At 46.5% G+C, this 15373-nt stretch overlaps 6 protein-coding genes across 6 annotated transcripts; 2 read left to right on the forward strand and 4 right to left on the reverse strand.

Moving 5' to 3' along the window:
* Positions 1-357: 357 nt before the first annotated feature.
* On the reverse strand, positions 358-2908 carry N7447_008794 (uncharacterized protein; the record flags this gene model as incomplete). Its single annotated transcript, XM_057233056.1, has 3 exons — positions 358-1165; positions 1236-2141; positions 2193-2908. 3 exons carry the CDS (start codon positions 2906-2908, stop codon positions 358-360), a joined length of 2430 nt encoding a protein of 809 aa, XP_057082598.1.
* Positions 2909-4904: 1996 nt separating this feature from the next.
* N7447_008795 (uncharacterized protein) lies at positions 4905-5452 on the reverse strand (the record flags this gene model as incomplete). Its single annotated transcript, XM_057233057.1, has 2 exons — positions 4905-5240; positions 5288-5452. 2 exons carry the CDS (start codon positions 5450-5452, stop codon positions 4905-4907), a joined length of 501 nt encoding a protein of 166 aa, XP_057082599.1.
* A 36-nt stretch (positions 5453-5488) lies between these two features.
* On the reverse strand, positions 5489-5767 carry N7447_008796 (uncharacterized protein; the record flags this gene model as incomplete). Its single annotated transcript, XM_057233058.1, has 2 exons — positions 5489-5657; positions 5727-5767. The coding sequence occupies 2 exons, from the start codon at positions 5765-5767 to the stop codon at positions 5489-5491; spliced, it is 210 nt and encodes a 69-aa protein (XP_057082600.1).
* Positions 5768-7055: 1288 nt separating this feature from the next.
* N7447_008797 (uncharacterized protein) lies at positions 7056-8173 on the reverse strand (the record flags this gene model as incomplete). Its single annotated transcript, XM_057233059.1, has 3 exons — positions 7056-7608; positions 7666-7965; positions 8025-8173. The coding sequence occupies 3 exons, from the start codon at positions 8171-8173 to the stop codon at positions 7056-7058; spliced, it is 1002 nt and encodes a 333-aa protein (XP_057082601.1).
* Positions 8174-9919: 1746 nt separating this feature from the next.
* N7447_008798 (Zn(II)2Cys6 transcription factor) lies at positions 9920-12148 on the forward strand (the record flags this gene model as incomplete). The annotated part of the gene is made up of 1 exon (XM_057233060.1): positions 9920-12148. The coding sequence occupies one exon, from the start codon at positions 9920-9922 to the stop codon at positions 12146-12148; it is 2229 nt and encodes a 742-aa protein (XP_057082602.1).
* Positions 12149-12570: 422 nt separating this feature from the next.
* N7447_008799 (ThiJ/PfpI) lies at positions 12571-13348 on the forward strand (the record flags this gene model as incomplete). Its single annotated transcript, XM_057233061.1, has 2 exons — positions 12571-13159; positions 13217-13348. The coding sequence occupies 2 exons, from the start codon at positions 12571-12573 to the stop codon at positions 13339-13341; spliced, it is 714 nt and encodes a 237-aa protein (XP_057082603.1). The 3' UTR covers positions 13342-13348.
* Positions 13349-15373: the final 2025 nt, after the last annotated feature.

A 15373-nucleotide genomic window follows, 5' to 3' on the forward strand; every position in this document is an offset into this window, starting at 1 on the left:
GACTTTACAACGACCTGTAGCATAATTGGACAGTCAGATGATGATTTATGTGCGATTATTTCCAGGTGGCAGGCTACAGTATATCCTACTCGTGAAACCAGCCGATGGACGATGCTATTGTGAATACTCTTTGACGTTGCCTTGGATGGATAGATTGAAGTCCATTAGCTCTCAGCACTTGCGCGGTGGCTTGCCCGTCGTGCTATGAGTTGTCGTGTTATAAGTGAATGAGGCTTCTATCCTATTTCATCTAGAGATACTTTCAACTCTAGCACATGCAAAATGATAAAACAAACGATGGAAAAGACGAAGTCTGTGGGATTGAAAGTCACAAATGGGTACATTCAGAATTTCTATCTATGCATACAATTTCATCGTAGTGGGGCTCACTGTATCTAACGACGTGAAGCTACAGTGTTCTTCCTGATCGTTGAGGCCCTGAAATCTAACCATCGCCCAAGGCGCTGGTGAGATCGTCTGCCCCCACTTCACCAGACCTAAAGCTGCCGTGTCCAAGTTCTCATCTTTGGGTGGGTGGCACGCAGCACTGATAGCAGCACTAGAAGATGACGCCAGGGGGATCACGGAATCAAATTTTCGGAACGCCAGCGTGAACAGTATAAGCATCATGAGGGCTCCAACCAGAACGGACAAAAGGATCGGTGTGGATGAATAGCTAAGCGAGCTAACCGTAGATAAGTTATTCCGTTCGTCGTGCATGTCATACGGGACCAAGACTAGATAAAAGATGCTCTGCGACACGAGCCAGTGGAGAACCATATAGAGCACCAAAATAGGTGCGTTATATTGATACGGAACGCTTAGCCAGTAAGTCGACCGCTGCTGACTGCCTTTGATAGGCCAGGTGACACGAAGTGGTTTGCGTTTAACTCCGTATGAGCTGTACTCGGCGGCGGCCAAGATGCTTGTTAAGACGCCATTATAGCAGTAATAGCTAATGGTGATGAGCAGTTGTGGGGTGTTGGCAACCACTACCGCGCTTAGCATAGTCCATGAGGCATTATTTTGTAATCCTATAAAACCGTAGCTACTCGTATCGATGTCTGAGCTGAACCATTGTTTGACGTCGCTTGTAAATTGGTCGATCCCGTACATAGTGTAAATCTCAAAGAGACATGTACCCACTATTATGCAAGAGAGACACCTATATATAAAATTGGTAAGTATTAAGTAAATAGCAGTAAGATAGGTCAAGTATCCTCTCGAACACATACATGAAAAGGGTTACTGCCCAACGCCAGCCGCTTGCTGCTCTCATCCAAAATTTCCGCTTTGAGAGACGTTTGTAGGTGATAGCCTCACCTAGGCTATTTGGCGGTGTCATTATAGACCTACCCGTTCTATTGGCAGGTTTCCACTGGCCCTTCTGAATATCGGCGGCAGTGAGCCAACATAAGCCCTCTGTGGTAGGATCAGGATTGGTTAAAAACGATGCTATCGCATCGCCAATTGTCAAAAGAGGTGGCAAGCGACCACGACTTATTCTCGCCGCGAGAAACATTGCCGCTACTTTTGCACCACCGGCTAACATAATGCCCATGGAAATTGCTGGGCTATAGAGCAACTGGCAGTGCTCCGGAGCCTTGATCGTCAGACATCCTGTAATATTATACCCATTCACACCATAGCCCGTACGCCCCATGTTTGAATCCTCATAAGGATTAAACAAGAGGTGATGTTGGACCGTACTCGTATTCTGACAGGCGTTGGTAGAACGTAGGCCGGCACTTTCGTTAAAAAACTGGGTGGCTTGTAGGAAGCTGCCGTGGAACATGTTTATACCGGCTGTGTAGCCGTCATTTCTGATAGCTGTTTGAAGAATGGATGCGTTTCCCCCGTTGCTAATAGTCAGGTTGTCTGCAAGAGCGATGATCCCCTTGATTCTCGACTGGGTCGTTTTGGAAGTCTGGATACATTGTTGAGTAGAAATTCGCCTATAATTCCCGTCTGTGATTTCAGAGGCAAACTCATCCCAGCTCAAATCGTTGGTGGAAGCCATGAAGCATTTTTCTAGCCCCGGGGTCGTAAGGTTCCATATGTTTGATGGATTCAAATCCTTAGGTCCAACCACGGCACCATATTGGGTCGTTGATGAAGATCCAAAGATTATGGAGTTGTACCTATGATTCATCAATTTTAGTTGAGCTATATATCTGTTTGGTCGCACATACATTAGATGGAACGGAGTTGCCGTGATCATTAATATCACCCATAAGGCTAGCCGACCGCTGCCGATCGCGGAGAGGTTCTTAACACTCGCAGTCCCGATATCAAGCCATTTATTTCGAGCATGATGCGCGTCGACCTCCTCCCGGCTCGGGGAGATGAGCGTTTGCATGCAGTAGTTGCTTGCAGCAAGGATACACGTGCTGAGCACGTTGATAATTAAGTGTAGAGCAATATCCCATCGTTTTGACACATCGCAGCTCCCTTCAAAAACCACTGCCGAGTCCGAGAAGCTTCCATTCTCTGGGTGTCTGCTGGCCAGCCCAGCCGCAATAGCGATAAAAACCAGGTTGATAAGAAGTATAAAGGCACCAGCCCTAGCGCAGAGATGCACACCATCAATCCAATCTCTCTTCTGCGTGCGTGATATCGGATCAACGTTCTCCGCCCTCGTTACTGCTGGGGTCTCTCTATTGCCAGCGCATTCTAGGAGGCGATCGTCCTCGTCGACCGGGGTGGATTGCGCGGCTGATGAGTACCTTGCTTGTGGAATTTCCAAAAACGAAGATAACGATGAGGCGGGTGGTTGACCATAGAGACCATGGACTCCGACGAGCTCGGTCTGGTCGGATTGGCGGTCGTCCACGACTCCGTGATAGCGATGCCGAGAAGATAAGGATTGAGTTTGATCCCATAGTCGATCGACCCTGGAGATTCCCATCTTTGAGGCTCAATCTATTTGTTTTAGGGGGGTGGTGATTGGTGACACGGAAAATGCGTTTGGTGGCCGAATACCTAGCAGCATAAGAAATACCCTGAAGGGAACGAATAACGAATAACGAATAACTCGGAGAAATTCACCATTTTCAACGGCGCTGGGTCGGATCGTAAATAAAGACCGCCTCTCGAGCTCGGGTAGGGGTTTGGGGCTGAAAAGATAATATTAGCACAAATAGCGCACATCGTTGCTTGAATTATCAACGATCTTCGCTCGGGTCGAGGGGTTATTAGAATTACGGAGCTTTCCATTGTAACCCCCTGACGGGTGCCATCCTACATATTTTATTCCTCCATGGTACATTCTTAGGTGATCATTACATAGGATTAAATAGTGATTTTGACTTTATCCGCCCATACTATGAACATCCATCCCATATAAACCGGCGAAAAACAAGTGATCGGCGCTCTACTGTGAGCTTTGCACTGCCCTACGGCAGTCGCACAACCCAGCTGATTATCACCCTGATCTCGCCTTCACCCGCAACGAGTCCCAAACTGGAATTGGAAGCCGACCCTCAACCCGCATTGCTCCGCCAATTACCCTCGCCTACCAGCGTCACCTGAGATATAACCATTCTCTAATTGAGCTATACAAAATGGATAATTCATCTGACAATTACTATTTACTGTTGTTTTGTTCACCTTTCTCTTCAGTTATAAAAAAAACTCTTTACAACTGCATATAAATTTACGAAACCATTATATATACGAGGCGTAGGAGAAAGGAAGGCGAAAAGGAAAGTCGGGGCTGTTGGAAGGAGGGGGAGAGCAAGGAACTATATAGAACCACGCGCAAGGACGCATAAAGGGTAAATGGACAAATTAAAATACAAAAGACATGTAGTTACCCGTCCGATATGGTGTAAGTCGAAGTGACGACGCAACCACAATTGTGCGGTGGTTTTCCGGGGTAGAATCGTGGCGTTTCTGTATAGTGTAAGCAACTACCTAGTAGAACAGTATAACTAATCATGGATGAGTTGTTTACCTCTTACCTGCAGGGTCTCTTTCCCTTGGCGGACTCTTTCGATATAGATCATATCGTTAGCACATCATATTCGTTCGACCAATTTAACATCTTATGGTATGACCGCGCAATCGGCTTCATTGGCGACTTTGGTCTGGTGTGTCATGTTGAACAACTCTCGGAGGCCTACAACAACCAAACTTATCGCTACCAATGGAGTGTTTTCCCGGCAATTTATAGTGGGGATTTCCTGCATCTGTTTTGTAATGGAGGAGCGGGCACGGACCAGCTTGATGGGTCTATTATCGTTCCTTACGCAAACATCCTACAGGGCTATGATGCAAATTTTGTGAAATCCGGCAATCCGAACTGGGAAGGGCTCCTGTCACTGACCCAGAACGAAAGATTCTGGGTATTCATAATAGGGGAATTGATACCCAGAAGGGTCCTGCCAATATTGACAGATGCCAGTGGCTCCAAACAGCACACTTGTGGGCGTAAACATGTACACACATTCAATAAAGCAAAAGGATGTTGTAGTTAACGTACCTATCCCTTTTCAGTTGGACCAAATTCCTTCTACCAAATGTATACACAGGATATGTAGCTTCACTCTTGCTCCCATGAACTTTGGCTTCTAGTTATATATGAAGGAATATATTTTTGTGAGTTGTGAAACACACAAAACTTGCCTCGTACAGACAGTAATCAGCTGTCGGCTTTCAAAACAAATGCGAAGAAAATTGAAACGGAGGCTTTATCCACTAGGAACTTCCTGCTTTCATTTCGAAGAAGACAATAAATGATATCATAATGTGCCCCCATAGGGCAAGGGATGTTTCCGTGGCAGAATTATTCTGACATTCTCTGGGTGCTATCGAAATCAGACTGCTCGATGGGTGTCGCTCGTGTGGCCACGTGAGCTTTTCCGATCCGCAAACCCCGTCTTAATCTGGTAAAAGTATCATGCTCAGACAGCAATATCTTCAACTGGATCAAGAAGCCGTTTATGTAGCTTTTTGTAGCCTCCTTCCTGCGACAGAACACGAGCGACTTCATTGATGTCCTGAGATGCTATTTCATACACATCATGATAAAGCACATCCCAGATGTAGAGTTTATCACCAGATTGAAAAATTATTGTGGAGGCATCGTTATTGTCTAATATTGGTCGACCCGGAGTAAGACCATAGCCTCGAGCAATCTTTTGACCCGCTGAATCGACGCCATCCCACTCGTATTCAAAGCTAGGGCTCCCAGGACATGTCGTCCAGTCTGGGGGAACGATGGACTTCCCAAAATGATACTTGTAAGTGACTCGATTTGAGTTAGTAGGATTTCAAAATTTCTTACTGGTGGCACGAGAGGAACTTCAGTGGTAGACATGGCAAGCGAGCGGGCAAGGTGGATTTGGGAGGTGTTGGAGGCTAAGGAAACAAAAGCGGCGTGGCTTGGATTGGTGATTAGAGTTCTCCAAATCAGATCATGCCCGCCTAGAACCCCCGAGAACCAAGACATTATCACCTCCAGCAGCGAGCACAGTCAGACCTCAAATTAAATGGTACTGACTCTCTTGACTGGCGAGAACTGCCTCCCGATCCACTCCCAAGCAACGATTTGGCCACCTGGCATGGTAGTGCAAGGAGGCACCGCGATACGGGCAATACGCCGGTCAACACTAATGTTAACATTATCCCCTTGAAGTGAAGGTGCGATGCCTCGACTGAGGTGGAAATAACATAACCAACGACCGTGAATCCTCGAATTTCCCTCCCAAAACAACCGTACTTACCCATTGCAGCGCTGGAGGAGCAACTCGAACTCCTCATACATTCAAAAGCCTCGACGTTGGCATCCAAGTTCCTTCTCAAGGGGCAGGTTGGAATCAGCTTTCCAGGTTCTAATGAGGACTGTTGGAGAATGGACAGAGACCTGGGTATAGCGACCTGCTCGAGCATGTCCATATACCACGTTCCGGGCTTACTACTAAAAAAAAAAGCAATTTGGCACGCGGGAACGCCCATATTTATCAAGCAAGCTGTGACCTCATTCGGCATGGCCATCAACATGCTCAATACAACAATAAGGTCCCGACCACGGATTGAATTTGAACGAGGGGAGGCTTAGGTGCAACTTGCAATGGTCAGTTTTTGAAGACGATCGCTCTGTGGACCCTATTCAAGAAATCCTTGGCATTGCTCTCTGCTTTCCGCCACCCTCTACTTCGGATTTAGAAGACTGCACGGGGCACCGATATGATGATATTCTGTGCTAGAGCCGGGAGTGAAACGTGGCAGGAGGACAGGTACACAGACCTGCGACGTCGATCAATCTTTGAATCTCAAGATTTGATGAGAATAAATTGGCGATGAGATATATAGGAACTAAGTCCATCCCGAATATCGAGTCAAATCACAGAGTCATCAATTCCATTCTTTGGAATTAGGGTTCAAAATCGTAGGGTACCCTGCACTGCGTTGCTCTCACATTAACACAGTGAAAGTGTCCATGCTGGATCAGTCCCGGCGGCCGCATGATCAATCCCGCAACAGCTCTTGAGCGACCCACTACCAGCTGATTCGTTATCAATTGATGCATAAGAAACTTTTGTACTGCACCGCTGCGATTTTACAGTAGTCCGCTCTAGTGGAGTTTCTGGGATCGCAGATAGGCAACGTGCTCACGCGTCCCGTCCACACCTAGCAGGTCTCGGTTTACTACACAAACCTGCCTCCGATAACTTTTTATGTTCCCTTAGATCAAAGGCTAGAGCTCGGCTTTTGCTCCTAAATTACTGGATCTAAGGGGCTTACCGCCGTTCTTTTTGATTGGTGCTGCTGAGGAAGTTTTCTTCAAAGTATATTTTCTTGATCCCAGGCTGAAAGTCCTCCCTCGTCGTGCTTCCTGCTCTCAGGCAATATTTCACCTCCTGTGGCCTATTTCGCAGCACGAACTTGATCAGTCAGACCCTGCTACTACAGTATGGCCCTAACTCATACATTGTCCTCGCCACCCATAGCTATGATTGGCACCGGCTTAGCATCCATGCTACACCTGCAGGTCTTGATTCTCGGCGTTGCGCATTCACAGCAGGCTTCAATACAGTAGAATATGTCGTGTTTTATATAAACACGTATGCTAAAACGGCCCCCAGGATACTCCAGATCTGACGAATGTTCACTTCGGCTGCGGCAAGCGCACCGGATTCATAGTCTAAACCCAGGGAATTATTCCCGAACCCCATGCTCGGTGTCCATGTCACTGGAGTTCCCACGTTTAAGACATCGGAGCGCGCAGCATCAATCCTCCCCAAGAACTCGATCGTCAACCTGGCAGAAATGCTTGGCGTCTCCTCATCCTCTTCAGGCAAGGTATTCGCGACAATCCACGATCGAATACTAAAACTTGCCGAGGAGTCATCAAACGCCAGTTGCACGGTCGGGTATGTCGCGCCGCTAACGGCGTCAAGGTCACCATAGAGTGGAATGGGAACGACAGCCCACCATCCCTCGGTACGGGAGCAGGTCGACATATTCATTTGCAAAGTACTAATCGGGTTCATATCTAGCTCAGAGCTCCCTGTCACTCGAAAAGGGACCCCATTCCCAGTGCCCTCGGCGACAGTCAGGTTAAAATCTGGCTTCGTGTCTCTACTCGCGGGGTATGAATAACGCCTGTCGCAAATCAGCCAGCTGCCAGAAAAGTGACTGCGCATTAGAAAGAATACTTACGACATCTCAATCGACTCAAATACAAAGGGCATATCCTGAATCTGCATGTTGCCGGAATCCATATAATCTTTAAAGTACTTCGTGAAGTTCGAGTACGAGGTGAACAGCGAAACATCGATTGGATTTGTGTTCTTCGGTCGATCATCTTCCGGTTCTGTCTCTGTGATCGCTAGGATTGCTGGGTATGACCACGTGTACGTAATGTTCGCCAACTGCCCGCAGAGTTCCAACTCGGAATCGCTGTGGTCATCTCGAGGCTCGACGTCGGAGATGGTGAATACAGCGCTGCCGTTGTAGTATCTATAGACAGACCTTTAGTATGTAGTCTGTGTTATCTGTGGACACGGGGTTGAGCGCACGAGCCAATCCATGGATAATAGTAATAATCCAAACCCGTCACGTTCCGCGGCCGGTAGTTCTCAGCTGGGTCGTAATTAATATCTATTTTGCCTAGAGCCTGCACCGCGAGGAACAGCGGTAGCTGTAATAACGTGGCGGTATGGCGCATTGCGATTGTCGCTCAAGCTGTCGCGAACTAAATAGACTGGGGATTGTCACTTGTTGCAGACGCGAAATGGAAATCTAAGAGCTGGAGTCCACATCGCGGGGGCCCACGCTCCTTTTTTTAATTTTTCGGGCTGCTCTGCTGAATACGAGATCTAGCCTAGTTTGATTCGCTAGGAGTGCTAGGACCCTTAGTATCTGGGAGACGGTGGCTTAGCTTTCTTGGCTGTCTCTTGCAGAATTGGAATGGATCCGATGGGTAACTCTGCACCAGTATGACTGGTGAAAATATGCGCATTCATTATTCTTGCTTTCTGGTCGTTTAGTTGACTTCAGGTACATGGGATAAAGTTTGGGTGGATGCTGAAGCTTTCATAGATCTAATTAGGACTAGTGGAATATTTCCAACTGGGTTTAGCGCATGATTGTCGCTGCATATCTATTATAAGCCCGGCGGCTTTATCATAGGCGATAATTCATTGCCAAATTTACAACATAGACTTTCACTGCGAATTAATTATCATTATTTTGACTCACAGTGGTGAAGTATCGTATACTCCCCCTCTACCTAGATCTTAATCAAGCTTGCTCCTCCCTTTTAAGCCTACCGCAATCGAAATGCGCCCCCTAAAGGCACTAAACCCGATCAAAGTGCATCATTGACTAGTGATTTTGTCTATTTATATTCGCGCGTTTATCCTGTTTTGTTGCTAGAGAGGGTTCCAATATACTGAGTTTTTACCATACAATTTGATCCAGACCGATTTCTGTCAACGGCTAATAAAGTTTTAACTAGTTAACTATCGACGAAGAGCGGTTAACTAACTAGCTGACTAAACCGGGGAAGGGAGGGAATTGATAACTAACTAGTTATCAATTCCCGGGAAGGGAGCGTCGATTACATAACATAAATTACAGAACATGTAACTAACTAACGTATTTCACATGCGAGTGGTCCACACAAGCAAGTGGTCCACACCAAAACACATAGTAAATGTGACGGGACGTAGCCAGTCTTGATTCAAACTAACTAAGCCGTTTGCAGTTATCTAAAAGCTTAAGGAAAGAAGTAGGAGCTGACGGGGTCGAACGTAAATAAAGGGGGATGGGCGGAAGGTCACGTGCGCGCACGTGATATCAACTGGGCACTGGCCCGTTACAGTAAAAGCGATATAGTTGTCACTTATATTTCAACAACTAACGTTTTTATCTAGCTTCATAACTTGCCGATAATGATTGATAAGCATTTTTAATATAATATATCAATCTTAAACGAATCGAATACTTCCATTGTTGTGGTATTAAAAATTACGCCGCTAGATTCTACAAATATATATATATCAATTACCAGCCTATTAAAATTCCCTCAAAATATATAAAGTAGCTAGATATCATATAAGCAGCATTAGGCTGCAAGAACCAGTTTATATACAAGATCGTTGTTGCACTAACATGTTGTAATTTACCGCTTTTACTATGTGTTTTGGCGTGGATCACTCGCTTGTGTGGACCACTCGCATGTGAAATACGTTAGTTAACTAGTTAGGATTATAAATCCTCCGGTATGCCGGCTTCATTACGCCGACAAGTAATCGCTGCGTAAGCCCCACTAACAACTTGGTGGGGCCAGGCACCGAGAGTATGCAAACCCTGCAAACTGCTCAAGAGTACAGAGGTGCCCGAGCTCACTTCCAGGGTGTATATCTTAGCTACGTCTGTCTCAGTCGCCCAGCTTATCCAGTGATTACCCATGACTACTCGACGGAGCGTTTCGGTGCCTGGGCTTCCGGAACATCAAGTGGCATCCCGGCGCCATAAGCGGGTCCAGGTGGCTAGGGCATGCGATGAATGCCGACTCCGACGCAGGAAGTGTGATAACAAAGTCCCTTGTTCAAACTGTACAACAATAGACCGAATATGCAGCAACAGTGGAGCGCCCAAAGCATCTACGCTCACGCAAGCCTCTGAGGAGATTAAGTGGCTGAAGCAGAGAGTCCAGCAGCTAGAAGCGGAACTGGAGCAGCGGTCCCATGAGAGCAATAATCTCCCCACACCAACAGGATCTTCATCATCGCCACCTCATGTCTTTTCATCGAGGAACTCTGAAATTTCTGACTCGAGTGATTTGAAAAAATACTGGGGCGGCATACAACTTCGCCCTGCACGATCATCCAATGATACATGGCTTGGCCCGTCATCACTACATTCTTTCATCCAGCGCCTCAGTGTGTATTTGAGTTTCAATCTTCAACAGAAACATTCTCCCAACACTCTTTTGCCCATCTCAGCAAGCGACAACAAATTGCTGGACAGACCAGAAGGCCCCGACATAGACCCAGTACGTCGGCTAGTCTCAACGGGGAAGCTTTCTAATGCCGGTGTCTATTTAAGCCCGATACAAGAGGAGTATTTTATCAACTTCTTCTGGCAGACATATCACACCTCATTATTCCCAATATTAGATGAAACCCAGTTCAAGAATCATTACCAGTCTCTATGGGTGTCTGGTGGCAAGGAGCGAAAACCATCAGCCCTCGTCGATATCATCATTGCTATGTGTATGCAATATGGTATTTCAGCTCTGCCCTCAGACACCCAAGGTTTCCTTGTAGAAGGAAAGGATGCTTTGGTTGCTGGTCGATGGCACTTTTGGCGTGGGCAGACGCTGCTCACATACGAGCTCGAAAGTCCTTACCTTTCAACACTGCAATGCCATTTACTCTGCGCAGTCTATCTGTGCGGCGGGTCTTTCCACAATATGTTAGACAATTCAATCGGTCAAGCTGTGCGCACCGCTTACGCTTTAGGACTCCATCTGGACCCCTCGCCGAGCATGCCTGAGCAAGACCGCGAAATGCGGAGACGCTTATGGTGGGCGGTCTATCTTATGGATAGCAAAGTCGGAATGAAGCTCGGTCGTCCTTTCTTGCTACGTGATTCTCATGTCATGCCTTGTCTACCTAGTGACAGCTTAGAGGCTGCAAGAATGTCGGGATCCGCTTTTGCACCTATTGGCAACAATTCCACCTGGCTGAGCTATGACCTCCACCAGACGGAGCTATACATCAAAGTACGAGCTGCCTACACGAGTTTCTATGATCGGGAACTTCACTTGCAGAATGGCCAGACGATATGGGATGATCGTCATGCCCTCGAAGCCAGCGCGGAGGTTCTGTTTCCACATATCCAGATCCTGAAAGAATGGAGTAACACCGTACCAGAATCTCTAAAGTTGAAGCGTCAAAATAACGGCAGGCCTCTTTCGACGGATGGCACACGCTTGTTAATCGAGCAGTTCGCTCCACTCTGGCTCCAGCGGCAGCGCGTTCTTCTCGAACACTCATACCACCATCTCAGCATCAATCTATACCGACCACTGATCTCCTTATCTTCATCTTCCAAGCCGTCACCAGGATCTCGAGCGGAGGAGGTAGCTATGCGATCTGCTTCCCATGCTATCATGCTATCGAAGATTACGCAACAGGTCCTTGTAGAAACTTCCATTCTCGATGGGTGGCATGAGGCCTTCCACTGCCAATGGAATGCAGCTATGACATTGATTGGCTTTGTCATGGTGTATTCGGATGCACTATTGGCCACCGAAGCCAGGAATGCAATCGACCTTGCAGTCGATGTGTTTGATAACTTCGGTGCCAAGTTCTCTGTTGCGGCTAATGCGGCCAAAATTATGCGAGATCTATGCGCCAAGGTTGACTTCCTGGCAAAGCATAACCAGTCCCAGCATGATCCTTTAAATGGCGTCCCAACTATCTCTATGGATGATTCTATGAGTATACCGCAAGGTCTCTCATTCGACGCCTCCTCAAGCTCATCACTAAGAGACTGGAGCTCGTACACAAATGTTCTTGCGCCAGATTTGAGTTTGTTTGACATGGCGGTTGATGTGGATTTCTGGAACAATCTGGATGCGCTCTGGCCAGAAGCTGATAATTTGTTTCAATTCCAATCGGAGATCTGAGAATCCGACCTTTTAATCCTTGTACAAATCATGAATATGAAAGTTCCAAGGTTGAAACCATCGATGGTCCGGAGTTGCGGAGTCTCAAGATTGGTGACCACGTAGCTCTGGGGGCAGGATGTGGAGCTCTACTAAACTTGGATTGAATGCATGCACTAACTGGCTTTCCATTAATTATTCAGCCTTGAAACAGCCACTCATCACGGATTGACGGAGTCGCGGAGTGCTGAGGGCGGAGTTGCGGAGTTGCGGAGTTCATGTGCACGGACCGGGCGACACTATACAAATCCCCAACGCGACAAGTCGACAGATATAAATACCAGATGATCTGCCAGTTCCAGAATTATCATCATCAGCATCAATCCAAAGCAATTCAAATCAATTCAAGTTTAATCCCAACTCAAATCCCAACCACCTTCAAAATGAGTCCCGCTCGCAAAGCCCTCATCGCTGTCACCTCGGCCAAAGCCACTCTGAACAAAGAAACAACAGGTCTCTTCATCACCGAAGCCCTACACCCTTACAATGTTCTCGTAGCTGCCGGCTTTGAAGTCGACCTCGCCTCCGAGACAGGCACCTACACCGCCGACTGGCTCTCCCAAACATCCGACTTCCTCAACGGCGACGACCTGATAACCTGGAACGACGTCAACAGCGACTTCCGCAAGAAACTGGACAATATGCCCAAAGCCGCCGACCTGGATGCATCGCAGTATGGCGTTTTCTATGCCTCTGCTGGCCACGCCGCTCTGATCGATTACCCGACTGCGACTTCGCTGCAGAAGGTCGCTGAGCAGGTCTGGGCCAGTGGTGGTGTTGTTGCTTCTGTTTGTCATGGTCCGGCTATCTTTGCCAATATCCTTGATCGTGCGACTGGAAAGCCTGTTATTCAGGGTCGTCGTCTTACTGGGTTTACTACCGAGGCTGAGAACACTATGGGTATTATTGGTGATTTAAAGAGTTGGAATGTTGAGCTTTGTGAGGAGCTTGCTGCTCGTCTTGGCGCTAAGTGTGAGTTTTCTCTTTCCATTGGAGAATCTTTGAGTGTTTACTGACTTTTTTTAATAGATGAGCGCTCTGTTGGTATTTGGGATGACTTCCATGTCGTTGATGGTCGTCTTGTTACTGGTCAGAACCCTGCTAGTGCGACTTCTACCGCTAATGCTACTGTTGAGGTCTTTGAGAAGCTTTAGATAGTGACTGATATGTTTTAAAATCTTATGGAGATGTTGTTTATGCCATAAATGTTATTCACGTTGCTTGACGCACCAGAAATCTTCATTTTTTTTATCCATGTCCGCAGATAAATACTTCTTCTGAATACTAATAGATTAAAATAGTAATATACTTAACTAATTGAATAGGGAAAGTCCTATAAATAGTAGCAGTTAATATCCTATCTATACGAGTACCCTGGAGTATAGAGCGGCATTGACACAGACTGTAGCGGTTACGTTGGCCATTGAGACAATATAAGTCAGAGACGTGGGTTAAATATGGAATAGCGTGCAATCATGTGGCACGTGTTAATCACTATGTTGACTCATGGCATTGGCCGAAGACATTTCGTCTACCGCTTAAACCCTTTTTCAACATGCGTTTCGAAGAACGGGGTATTTATATGACGCTCTAAGGGCATGAGCTCGAGAATAACAAGGAGTGTGTTATAGTCCTACACCCGATACTTAGGCCAGAGAAAGTTGGACTTGGTGTTGTCAGGTCCTGATGTAAACGACTTTTGACTATCCGAGCATCTCGAATTTTCTTGCGTTGTATAAAGCTCGAAATCATCCAGACTGAATTCAGCTCGGTATTTTGGAGACCCGCTGTTTTCTACCGCGAAGATAGACGGTGAAATGTTAAAGCAAGTAGTTGCAATCTCGTCGTCCTTTTGGTTCTCGGGCAAACTCCCTCCAGCAGTGATCGACCATGATAAAATTTGTCAGTTAAGGGGATCCTTTTGGGAATAACGGTCCCAAAGTAACATGATCATCTAGCAACCCCAAGTGCTGGGAAGGGCTGTGAGTTTCTGAAACAATGTTTCAGAAACGGAAAGGTTCATATCAATGGCTAAGGCTGGAAGGGGAATGAGCAGGGATGAAATCAAGTCTTTGGGCCCGGAACTTGTAGCTTTAGATAAAAGGTTCCAAGATATTGTGGCCAAGTGTGCACCAACATAAGCGTTGTGGGTAGACAGAGAAACATAGGTAACTATAATGAGTTGACGGGGTACGTGTGGCGGGTCACGACAAACTATTGCAACCTATACATTAGAGGAAGTAATGTAATTGAGATAACTAAACTACTAGTTAGTTAGTTATATACGATTTAGTTCCCCCTTAGGTTTAAGAGCGACACCGAGCACTTTCATGACAGACTGAGCCGCTTCAAGTCAGTGCATAAATTATGAATCTATATCCTCTTAATCGCCTACGTGGCTATATTTTTTCAGGGATTTTCTGACATAGGTTTGGAAATTGACTAACCGGTTACCACTGTCAGCCTGAAGGAAAATATGAAAATCTGCACTGTCGGAGGACCTCGAGGTGAAAGAACCGTATGCATAGAACGAAAGCGTTAAGTTTGTTTAGACCAGTCTGTTCCCGATAGGAGTGGGAATGACGTCCTGCTCAACGTCGTCTGATTGCACTAAGGAACACTGACTCTGAGTAAATGACAGAATAGAGCGAGATCATTATAAATACTCGCATTGTCCTGATAGTCGAGACGCAGTTCTTCACACTTATTCTTACTTTCATGCTTTTTGCTGCTGCTACTGCAGCTCTCCCGACTCATCATGCTTTGCCGAATGGTATAACTACACAACAAGATGACAACTGTTCCAAAGTAAAATCGGACTTTAGGTGGATTCAGCCAACATCAAGTTTACAAAGGCCGTCAATGCCAATATGAGCGGTTTAAGCTACTTGGATCATAAGCTAAATACAGAGCTAATAATGTAAAATGGTTGGAATAGCAAGCTGCTGGTTGTTATCCCTACTATCCGCTAAGTCCCTTATCCTAGAGCGCAGTATTGATACTTGACCTTCGCATAGGAAAAGACAGAACATAGAGGTATGCCCAGCATCACGCGCCTTAACTGGATGACGCACCGCTAGGGCTAGATGTCTTAATAATACGTGATCGCACACATGTATATAGTCTTCGCGCGCTAGGTCTAAGGAGGGACGAGTCATTACAAGAGCGTAAACGTACCTAGGAGAA

This window comes from Penicillium robsamsonii (genome assembly GCF_028829455.1).
Source record: "Penicillium robsamsonii strain IBT 29466 chromosome Unknown utg000005l_segment0_segment0, whole genome shotgun sequence".
In the NCBI taxonomy this organism is placed as follows: domain Eukaryota; kingdom Fungi; phylum Ascomycota; class Eurotiomycetes; order Eurotiales; family Aspergillaceae; genus Penicillium; species Penicillium robsamsonii.